The sequence below is a fragment of the Venturia canescens genome, chromosome 3 (assembly GCF_019457755.1).
Source record: "Venturia canescens isolate UGA chromosome 3, ASM1945775v1, whole genome shotgun sequence".
Taxonomy (NCBI): domain Eukaryota; kingdom Metazoa; phylum Arthropoda; class Insecta; order Hymenoptera; family Ichneumonidae; genus Venturia; species Venturia canescens.
This window is the reverse complement of record NC_057423.1, coordinates 919,386-931,609: the sequence shown is the minus strand read 5'-3', so window position 1 is coordinate 931,609 and position 12,224 is coordinate 919,386. Positions and strand designations below refer to the sequence as shown.

General features: G+C 42.0%; 1 protein-coding gene across 1 annotated transcript; it reads right to left on the bottom strand.

Annotated features, from left to right (window-relative positions):
- Positions 1-3,159: 3,159 nt before the first annotated feature.
- On the bottom strand, positions 3,160-11,028 carry LOC122407747 (zinc finger protein Elbow-like). Its single transcript, XM_043414159.1, has 2 exons — positions 10,219-11,028; positions 3,160-6,670 (listed from the first exon to the last, which is right to left on the bottom strand). The coding sequence occupies exons 1-2, from the start codon at positions 10,279-10,281 to the stop codon at positions 5,258-5,260; spliced, it is 1,476 nt and encodes a 491-aa protein (XP_043270094.1). The 5' UTR covers positions 10,282-11,028; the 3' UTR covers positions 3,160-5,257.
- Between the last annotated feature and the right edge of the window lie 1,196 nt (positions 11,029-12,224).

Genomic DNA, 12,224 nt, shown 5'->3' with positions numbered 1-12,224 from the left:
TTGTTTTCGTGGCGATTCGTGATCGTGGAGAACATGAATTACGAATTATATGCTAGACCGAGCACACAATGGCTTCTGCGCCAAAGTCCCGTTTTCAAATCTCCCGACAACTATAAAATCATACTTGTATGCGCATAGACTAGTTTATCCATACATACCGATTCAAAAGCTGCGAAACTGCATCCGAGATTCGCAGGCTACCGAGATCACGAAATCCCGTAGAAAAAAGTCCTTGAAAACTTTTTTCTATACGACGCGCCGTTCGTCAGATATTCATGGCTCCGTTGCAGCCAATCCGGAGCTGCGGCGGTAGAAGAACCGCGGAAAGGGGGACCTCGTTGCAGCGCAAGGGATTGAGTGCTACTTTTTTCTTCGATATCTTCTCGATGATTCACCGGTAAAAAAAAACTTGTGGCATGTTCCTTTCTTGAAAAGTCAGTGTCTAATCAATCCGGTCAGTTTTGATTCCATTCTTGCAACATCCTGTACACAAACGTACTAAATGTCTCTCTCATTCTTTCTTGAGTCGATTATCGGCATATCGCGACGTTAAAATCGACAGCGTTGAGCTCTATACGTATTTATATATAGATAGAGCATGAATTCTCGGGTGGTTGGGCACTCATGAATACATTATCCTTTCTAACGAGTAACGAGGCGAATAGGTCAAGTAGATGGAGTCGAGCGGCGCCTGTCCATAAATCACTCTCGTGAGGGCAACCGCGGAGATCAGAGTCGACCCAGCAACCTCCGTTGGCCTCTTCTTTCTCGCTCGATCCCCTCCCTCCGCTCTCTCTCTCTCTCTCTCTCTTTCTCTCTCTTTCTGCTGATGCATTCTTCCTCTTTTCATGTTGCCTCGTTGTCTCCATTCGTTCTTATACACCGCGCAGCTCGATTTCTCATGCATCTGCTTCCGCTTTTTGCCCTCAAGCCCATAAAACGAGCATATAAAGTTGCTATTCGCGAAATAGATATAAAAATATCTATACATACGTCGACGCTGTTTCATACGTATTCAAGTGTAAAATTACGACGCCCGTCAGCCATTTTGACTCTTTCCTTTTTACGCTTCCTTTCTCCCAGCCGCTTTGCGGTTGGGAGAGACATTATATATAAAAAAATATGTATAGAATAATAAAAAAATTAAATGGCGACGCATACGGGTTTTGCCTCGTTGTTTCACATTCTCTTCCTCGGTCTTTCGTGTTTACTGTGGAATTAACGTTTCGCGAGCAAACCGTACGATCAAAATTCAGAATTGAAAAGTCACGCTCACTCGTGTGCGCCTGTCCGTGTGTATTTGCGTACGACCAGACGATCAAAACTCCTCGACGTTCCGTTATAAAGCACAACATGAAAAAAACAAATAGAAAACAAAAACATTTTCGTTCGCTACGAATATACGAACAATTTATTTTCCTTCGATGGTCCTAGCCCCGTTGATTGACCGACGCGATGTATGGCTCACAGTTCGATGCAACTCTCCCGGTATATTTATTATCGAGCATCGAAAGAGCCCCGGAAATGCCGGAGACCCCGAACCATCAAAATGACTCGTCGATAAACGTTTAATTGTTTCTCTCGCACGAACAAACAGCACTGAAATGTGTCAGGTTCGCTATTTTATTAAACATTCCAACTAGTAAATGACAAGTGATTATCAACTTTAATAAATTTTCAATGAATTTTACCATAATTGCTATTTGGCTCATCAATTATTTTTTTATTGCACATTTTATGAGGTCCTTGGAACCGAAGAATATGCGTGAGATTGAAAAAACCGTTATCATATACTTTCTCCTCAATATTTTATGAGGATGATATTGAATAAGTATATTGGAAAAAAATCGAAAAATGTCAGCGTCCCATATGAGAAGAAACTTGATGACGAAAAGTTCTTTCAAAACGTTCACTCCTGATTTATAGAAAGTCTCCGTCAGTCGGTAAATAAATGATGATAATGAAGCTCATTTCTGTGAGAATGTAAAAAAAGCTGCTATTAGTTTTACGCTACGTTAATGCTTGAGAAAACTCACACAATCGTAATTTAACGAGCGAGTGTTATCGTTGCATGTCCGCGAACGATTATTCACTCCGCCGGTGTATTATTAATCACAATGTTTCCAGATACATATATACGTGCGAATATATATGTATAGAAGAGTAATTACTCACTGTTGGTTGTTGCAAAACTCTGCGGCGTAATACACACAGAGATCTCCAACGTCTGGGATAATGTTTGCGGAAGTTTTGCCGAGTGACTTTGTCGAACGTGAATAATGACTGTAATGAACTCAATCACGCGGTTACGCAGAAAATAATCTTACAGTGAGAGAAACGCCAAAGAAGCAACGTTCGAAAATAAACGATCAATCAAATCGTGACGTGAGCGTGGGGAGATGAGAAGTTAAAAGGAAAAGGAACGTTAAAAAAAAAAACATTACGAAACAATATCCGTGGAAACGTTTCGAGTTTCTTATCCCCCTGCTGCCTGCTGGATGACGCGACTAATAAGTCGTAATTTATAATCACGTTTTCTCAGCAAAAACGGATACAATAATGCACGATGATCTGCACACGTGACAAGGGTGAGTTTGCGTAAATGCATTTTGACCCAATCTTTGCCTCACGGCTCCTCGAAAATCGTGTGCTTTTTCAGTCGCCGTTGCTACCGCCGCCTCGGGACCCTCGTTAATCATTCAATTGTGCAAACGTAATGAGGACGAATCGATCGTAACGTTGTTTCAAAACAAAACCTTGTGTATACTCACTAAATAATTGTGAATTATCTCTCGTTGGTGAAAGATCGGTAAGTATTTAAATATCAATATTTAATTATTATCGTTGCCGAGTCAATAATATTCTTGATAATTTATGAATCAGCTTTATTTATTCACAACATTTTGATCGTCAATACTCCATCTTTTAAATCGTAACAAAAGTCTCTGCATTCGGCATTTTCGTACGTTAATAATTGTAAAAATTGACCGGCTTTTCGTATTTAATGTTTGCGAAAAACAGTAATGATAAATTTCAGTAAAGCTGTTCTCACATTCGTGCAACGGTATTCGATCTGAAACTGAGAAAACGTAACATCGAACATTTGTCGGGATCGGGGAAAAGGAATGAAGGAGGGAAAATAAACGTAGATCGAGAAGCTCAAGTAAGAAACGGGGCTGTTTGTATTTCAATTTTTAGAGACAATAATCGAGCACAGAAGAAAAAAAACGGTTCGACAAGATTCGAATAACAATGAAACCTGAAAACAATGATATCGCGTCGAATCATCGACTCAGAACGTGGCTTCTCGCTGATTCTCGGCTATAATTCCATTATTTCTTCATTTCTTTCTCGCAGTCGTTCGAACGACGAGAGAGACGCGAGCGCTTTTTCCTTTTCTCCATCGTATACAACCGCACAAAAGGGTATTTTCGTATTTCGAAGTAATAGAAGATAACGGAGATGCAGGTACACGAGGATATTTCGTTATCAACATATAATATGTAAGAACCAGAGAGGGGAAGAGGGAAAGGAGGGGCGGAGGGGGGGGGGGGGTAATTTGTGAGCAAATACCTGAGGCATTCATAATGTCTCGGGACAAATATTTATCATTTAAGAATAATGAATCTATATACAATCGATATTTAATTATATTTATTAATCTTTTCTTCAATATGTTATTATTTATACGTAATAGTTGTTCGCGTGTCTTGCTGTCTCTTATCTCATGCATTTCCGCATCTTTGTCTCACTTTCACTCTCATTCTCTCATCATCTCATCTCTCATCTCTCGCTCTCTTTCTTCGTTTGGCGCTTTCAATTTAGTCACGTAATTGTAACGCACGGGACACACGATCATCGCGCTAAAAGTCTAACAATCGATACTAAAAACTTTGGTTACGCAAAAATAGACGCGGAATTATCGAATAGCATGTCCTCACCAACATCTCGTATCTTCGTTATAATTAAATCCATCTCATTTCACTCTTCGTCTCTCCTTATCCCTCACTCTTTAGTTTCATATGTTTTCTTAATGCATTCCTTTAATCGTCATCTTCATTGCTCTCGCAAAAGGCATACGGATATGCGACTATGAACAAATTTACAGTAATTACAGTAAAATATGAACGTATTTGTTTGTTGTGGCTCCTTCGTATGTGAATAATAATTTATAAATAGTGCACATAGACCGATTACATCAGATCAGTTACGGTGATAGTAAACGCGCGACAATGGGAGAGCACAGCGATCGCAATATGCGTGTATATATAAATATATATATTTTTTTTCACAACATATATAAAAATCGATCAACATAAGAAATTGAACAGTCGGAAATAGTTTAAGAACAAAAATAGCCATCGTTCGAGTGAGGAAATCGCTTTGATGATCCATAGAATCCATCATCGAAATAATTTTGACTTTAGATCTCTACAAAATAATGTCAAAATTCATCAAAAGAATGTAAATTGTTGCAGACTTTTGATTTCCCGAATGAAAGAGGATTAATCAACAAGGATTAATCCCAATTGATCCGAATCAATTCTCCTCGATTCGAACAACGGCTATTTGTAATGGCAACGAGGCTGGATCCGTGAGAAGATATCGAGCAACCAAAAGAGTGACGATTTTTAAGTAAATAACCGAGAATATGACTCGAGATACGAATTCATGGGCGGTGTGAGTTCAAGAGACGATTTTTGCTCGAAATTGGATTGGATATCGCGTACGTTTGTTAGTTGGGAGAAGGGGAGAGGAGGGGGGGGGAGCGATACTCTCCGGTTGTGACGAGAAGGAAACGGAATAGCTAATAGTCGCGACGGTTTTACCTCTTGATCGACGAGACCCCGTGAAAATAATGCACGGTCGATCCAACAGGTCTAAATGAGCGTCATTCGTGACGCTGCTCGGTATGTAATAATATATATATATATATACATGTACAAATCGATGTGTACATGCATGAATATATGTATATACCGATTGAAAATTTGTAAACTCTTTTCGTCGCACATTCGCGGCCTTTCTCTCAGTCAGAGAAGAAGATCACACTCGCACACTCACATATGCACAGTCTCGAAACGCAAGAAACGAGGGGTTGCGTCGCGTATAGCTTCACACGAAAAAATCACAGTTAAACGTTGGTTTCCCTGGCACGAGGTGCCCATTGGATCGATGGTGATGATTAACAATTCGTGGGATTCGTTTGAGAGAGCGTTCGAAAAGCTCTGCTTTATCCCTCGTAATAGCCAATCACTCAGGGATGCATTCCGGATGCTGCGCCGAGACGTGGCCCACCGTAGAACGAATAGGGAGAAAAGTAGGGGGGTAATCCAGCGGCTGGATGATGAGGCGGTAAAGCGAGACCAAGGGAGGACAACGAAGGCTGCATCATGCTCGAGGGTTTGCCGTAAGGATGATAGCGTCCAGTTGCCAAGGGACTCAAAGGCGGTGTTGGATAAGTTCTTGATAAGAGAGGATGTCCGGGTGGTAATCCGGGTGGCGAGAGGAGCGACAGTGCCGCAGCGGTTGATGGATCACCGGCCGAAACGCTCGTATGGCTTCGGAGATGTTGCAGGAGCTCTTCCGAGGACGCGAATCTCTTGCCGCAGTAAGGTGTGTCACCGCCCATCCAACTGCAAGAGTATGGCAATTGGGAGGCCGCCGCTAATGCCGCTAATTGGGCATGGGCGTGGGCATAAGCCGCTGCTGTATGAGTATTCAACGGCCCGTACGGTGAGGTCGCAGGCTTGTGATCACATTGGGCACAGCCGGCTGGGCAAGAAGCCGACGTCGTTGTTGGGACTTTGCTCGCCGATGAAGTTGCCAAGTAGTGCGGATTCAATTGGCATCCGGTACAGAAGGGATCACGGCACACCGGGACCAGCGTATCCACTCCGGAAACTGTCTTCATCCTCGCGTAACTCAAATACGGACTGCTCCCCAAACCGTTCTTAAGAGCTGCGTGGTGTTGTGACATCAATGAACTTGCCATTACGTCGATCGGTAGTTGAGGCGGATATCCGAGGTATGCCGCCGATGTTGAAACCGGCAACGTCGAAGATGGCTTGAACGTTCCGAGCGGCAAATCCTTCATCGATTGATCCGTCATTCCCAACATCCCTGCTGTACTGTACACCGATTTTGATGACATCGGACTACCTCCTTGAGCCTGTGACCCCGTTGATACCTCTGATAATCCACCCGCAGCCGCACTACTCGCTGATCTCGAAGCCGGCGATTCTCTCGTTGCTTCACCGTTCGGTGTGAGCGTTCTTCGGTTCTGAGGCGTCACTGCTCGTCCCGATGAGGCACTTTGATTGCTCGAACACCTCTTGCTACCCGGAGTTCTCGAACGTCCCGATGCCGAGTGACTCGATGCCGCTCTCTGCTCTTCCGGACTCGATGCCTTCTCTCGACCCAAACAAGACTCGTATGGCTTGAAACTTGATCTCACACCCTCCGTTGATGCCTGTTGACCCCCCTGGCCCCCTGATGACGGTGATGATTTCTCTCGTGACTGCTCGCTCGATGATTTCGACGATGAACTTTTGCCACTCGATTTACCGCCGTCCAGAGCACCCAACAGGGATTTTCCCGTCGGTGGATCCGCTCCTATCTGACTGCACGTCTGCGCCAACAACGCCAATGGGCTTTTCTTGGCATCCAACTGCAATTACACGGATACAAAATTCGTTAGAAATACATCGAAACTCGTAGAAATCCTCGAGTCTTAATACTTTCTCGCTTTTCGTTTATCTATTTATCTTTCTCTCTACCTATACAACTACGAAATAATCCCGCAAACTCTACCAGTTTACCGAACCCCCCAAACTCCAAGGACTCGCAAAAATATTAACGACCGAATGCCCCGTGTTTCGGCTCGGATATCTCAAAGTGTGTTTCGTTTGCTAAATTGGCAAGTCTCGTCTCTTCCCTCTTGCCCCGTTTCAAAGATTCTTAACAACGTGGTTATAAAGTTTTGTCTCGCCAACGAGGTAAACGAAACTCCCAAATTTTTTCGTAATTTCAAACGTTAATTCATTCGTTTTAACTTCTGTTTACATCGCGGGATTTAATATTCCATAACAATGATTCTAATTGAACAAATATTAATGGTCAGTATTTACCGCGTTTATGGAACTCTTACTTCGGACTGAATGCATTTACTTAATCGATATTTTATTCAACGTTTCAAAAGTCTCGACTGCCATTATTTCTCAAGTGGAAAACTGATTATTCATGGGTTCGCGATAGACTGAAAGATTTTTGTTCAATCCCTGGGAGCTTCTCTTTTGTACGAGCGAGAGAAGAGAATTGAGTTTCAAAGGAATAATAATTTTTTCCACTTTAGAGTCGTCGAGTGTGTCGCGTTAAAATGTCGGGAAGCCTTTGAAAGGAAACGGAGCTCCAAAAGGATGAGGACAGTGTAAGAGGAGAGAAAGAGAGAGGGAGAACGGGGAGTTTTATGACGCATGCATAAAGTATGAGTGATAAAAATCCCGCAGGGAGGTGCGGAAAACGTCGGAGCTATAACTATATCATGCTTTTTCCAATTGCTTCCAATCACCACGGACTCGATATTCGATAACGCAATACGACATTTAATACAACTTTTTTACATTTATTTTTATGGTTTTCTATTGCCCCGAAAGCCGCGGGTATAAACGTTCAAAGGAAATTCTTATATTTAGTACGATTGTATAAACGCTCGAAACTGCTGACTACAAAAAGGCAAAGTGTTCATTAAAAAATACGGGAGCAGCGATGTTTATAACAATCGTCGATAAACACCAGGCAATGTGTGTCGGAACCTCCGTTTCATGACGTAATTATATACACACCATGCTATACGTTGAAAGCTATTCAAACTTTATTGATAACCGTCAATCTTGCAGATGTTTTATTATCAACAGAATTCAAAATGAAATTTGCACCTTTGTATATAGAACAAAATTTACGACTTTTTTTAAATGTCTATATGATGCCCGTGTTTTTCAGAAGCTTTTCGAATTCCCGATCAAAGTAGCACACTAAAAAATATTGCATTCGGAATGATACAAGTATTTTTTCAATCCCGTTGAATCGAATGATGAGAAATGATATCATCGCGGATTTAAAAAATGTGAAAACATCAAATTTCAATGATTAATATATCCGTTGGTTAATTATTATCCGGGAGCGAGGTTTAACAATAATCAAGGAACACGAAAATACGAAGGGTTGGTGGCAAATAACTCACGACGAGTTCATAAATATGTGGACAACGATGACCGGAAATGTTTGACAGAAAAGTCGGTCGCAATGACGCGAATATGGGCGCGTAAATGTCTTAACATGTGCATTTTGGCTGGCGACGATTGACTGACAATTCGTTAATAGACTTCTCGCGTTCGAGAAGCAGCGACTTAATCCTCCGGAACGCTTGCCAAGTCTGCCGGACCATCGAAATATCTCATCCGATGACAAATTCATTTCGTCCGTGCCTATACTCGGCCCCTGAGCTTTTAATACGTTGCTTACTCACAGGAAAAAAGGTTCAAGAGCTCGTTTTTAGTCACTTTAGCAAGATCGAGTTTTTGTCAAGTACAAAAAGAGCAGAAACGAAATGGTTGCACTACTTTTCCTTCGGAAACATTTCGAGGAAACCGCACATACAAAAACGAAAAATAATTCTTGATAAAAAAAACATTCGACACCGAATCGTGGATTCGAATGCTAACGGTAAACCAACAAACAATTCGTATTCTCAGAGCGCAAGAGTAAATTCATGGCTCAGATTGAGCAACGCGAAAAAAATGCATTCGAAATAACTGATTCTGGTAAATCGCGGGTAACGTTGATTTATGTTTACGTAAAGAGTAATCGAAATAAGAGAGAATTTTGCTGAAAGTTTAGCGAGAATCTCGTCGACGCGCGCGAGCCGAAATAGTGTGCTAAAGTTTAGTGGTAGCGAGTGGGTCTGTGTGTATAAAATGGAAGTTGAAAGGCAGAGCAGACGTCGAGAGACGTTGACGGAACGTTACGTACGCCATGCAACTTTAATGAGCCGTTAACGAATGGACTGAAATTTATATACACATATATATTTCCATACTCATACATGGATGATAGTGTGCGAGCGCATAAAAAGGCGTTTGGCCACATGCGTTGGCTGAGCCGGATTTTTTTAGGCTAGTCACGAATCGAGGCTTCCGCGGGCGCGAGCGTTCTAACAAAATTTCGATGCAAACGAGAAACTTTGGATTAAATATATGCGCTTCGAGATGTTCTCCGGCGACACGAGAAACCGGCCATAAAACTTGGCCATTTGCATGCGTTGCGGAGGATTCTTAGCCTCGCAACGATCAACAGATGCGTGAAAAAATTCCCAATTTTTTTCATTCTCCGTTTACCGCACTTAAATGTATACGCAAACGCCAAATGTACACACATATTTTGTGTGTGCGAATTGTAAATGAGAATTTTGTCTCTACTTTGCTTCGAATTGTACAGAAAAAAAATGTTTTCACGTCTGAGCATTCGATGCTTCGCGATGTAAATATTTAGTGAGTGTCTTACAGCGGGTATTTATCGCCAGTACACAAACCACGAAATAGAGCAATGAACGAAACTCTCGGTAGAGACGTCAATATACTCGTTACATCAACTCGCGGCCCACAAACTATTCGCGGAACGTTCTCATTCTGGTCTGATCACATACGCCCCCGATCGGCCGTTTCTACTCCGACAGCATTATCAGAAATGTTCTGGAGAATTTTAGCGTTTTCAGGCGCATGTTTCGATCGCTTTTTATACTTTCCGTAGTTCCATGAATTTTTTGAACAATAAATTATCGTTTGTTCCAGAATCGTTGATTTAACATGCCGAATAATAAATGAATTTTTTGAAAAATATGAAAACCTTGAGAATTTTCGAGTCAATTTGACGACTGACGTTATATTTTTCACTCCAATTGGCTAACTCATCAAATATTCATCTCCCCCTGCCATCGAGAAAGCAACCAATCACGAATAACAACGAAAGTTTATTTTAAAAACTTTCTAAGTTTCCATCAAACATTGTTTGCTGAGTTTTTTTTATTTTTTCAAAGCCACAAATATGACGAATTTGCTATTCTTAATCCACGTTTTTCAAGAATCATTATAAGAGGCACAGAGATCGAACATTGAAGTATAAATCCAGCTTTGTTAATGAGTCATTAAACCGTGTACTAACCGTGGTTGGCAGTGGTGTGAGGTATTCCGGACGGAGATACTGATTAGCGCTGGAAGTCAGCATTTTGAGTGTTTTTTTGCTTGTTTTCTCTTTTTTTTTAATCCGTATGAAACCGTCAAAAAAATCCAAAGGATTCGTTCTCTGTGTAATATTCGTTTATCGTGAATGAAAATTCACGAATCACTCGATTTGTAACTCCACACTGAATTTTTCACCTCGCAATACACAGCCAGAGACACACATCACAGAGTGAACGAACAAAAGCGATAATTCTCTACTATAATACGATCTCAAGTGCGTATTATTCCAATGATAATGATGATAATAATAACATAACGATATTATTAATAATAATAATAATAATAATAATAGTAAATAAACTGACCGAGTGTGTGTGGTTGAAAGATCAGTCCTCACACTCGAAAAACTCTACAATGCCGAAGCCATAATTGTCCACGAAATTGAACGAAACAAAAAGAGGGAAAAAAAAGAAATAGTCATTCCAAAAAAAAAGGCACCATTGAGCTTAATTTGCACGAAAATTCACACAATTTCTGTAATCTCTGTGCCCTGCTAAATCCAGTGGCAAAAACTTGACGACGCGAATGCAAGTTGATGAAGTACATTCACCAATAACACTTTTTCACAGTAATTTGTCCCTCAATTATTAGGTGATTCATTGGTCGAAACTGTTCTCCCTCTATTCAGAGCTTTTCTGTTGAAGGAATGAAGGACACGCGAAAGAAACGTTTCACAGTCGGAACGAAACTCACGTGACGGGCTCCGAGTCGCGACTGTCCTCCACTTTCGAGACAAGCTTCACGAGCCGCGCGCGCGCTCCTTTCCCACCCCTCAGCTGATTCGATTCTCCCTCTCTTTTCACTTCTCTCGCCTCTTCGTCTCCCTCTCTCTTGCGCTGCCTCGCTCAATCTTCCCTCGCCCCGTTCCCCTCGGAAACGAGTCGGCCGGGAAGCTTCCCTACCTCTTCTCTCATCGGCTCCCTGGACTTCCTTCCCCTCTGGCCGCGACCATCGCCACGACACGGTGTCGGTCGTTGTCGGTTCGCACCCCGCCGACACTTTTGCCGAGCGGCCAACGACGTGTCAACTTGCACGAAAACCCCTCACTCACTTTTTTACCTCTCTCGCTCTCCCTGACCCCCTTTACCCCCTTTTATCCACCATTCTGCGAACTCTCGCTTCACCTCCTCCCCACCCCGCACTCGGCACGCTCTCCTCCTCTCGCTCCTTCTTTCTCTCTTTGCACTTTTTCACCCGTACGATCCCACTATGATAGCTACAAACTCCTTTGCACCCACACCTTCCAGTGCTCTGAAACCGTTTCGTGCCACCTAAGCGCAAACCGGAGCTTCCCATTCGGATAATTGGCGACCCTATTATCTCCCCGAGCATCGCCCAACACATCACCGATAAAAAGAAATATGGAACGGGACCGAAAGGGCAAAAGAAGACGCAGCACTATGTTCCATCGTGATTAATCATTGGATGATTCATCACTCGCAAACGACCGATCGAATTCGTGGTTTTTTCTGTGCGAAACTTTGTCTAGCATCTTTATTATTCATTAGAGTTTTATGCTTGTGAAATCAAAAGATTTTTCGATCGAATTGTGAGGGACTATTCTTCGTTGATGTTTTCTTTTTTTAAAGAATTTAAACATAAGAGAATAATTGAGGGAGGAAGAGAAACTCGCATTCTCTCAGAAATATGAATCACTCGATGATAAATACTGAGGAAACGTATACGTGAAAACTCATGTTTTCTTGTGTATAGCATACTCCGTCGTGTGCCACCTCGATTTATAGCGCACAGGTGTTTGAAGAAAAATGAAAAACTGACGTAAACATTCGTCCCATTCAGCATTTCGTTTCGTGACTAACATTTGATTTATTTTTTTATGTTATTTCATGTTACTTTTCGAGGCAATATGACTAATTGCTTCTTTCGTGAATTATGCGCGCAACACGGGTCTTCGACCTCGTCGTT

Excerpts from the sequence above, each read along its gene's own strand:
- LOC122407747 (XM_043414159.1), bottom strand. The coding sequence starts at position 10,281 with ATGCTGACTTCCAGCGCTAATCAGTATCTCCGTCCGGAATACCTCACA. Across the intron at positions 6,671-10,218 it reads TCACACCACTGCCAACCACG|TTGGATGCCAAGAAAAGCCC; the intron begins GTTAGTACACGG and ends GTGTAATTGCAG.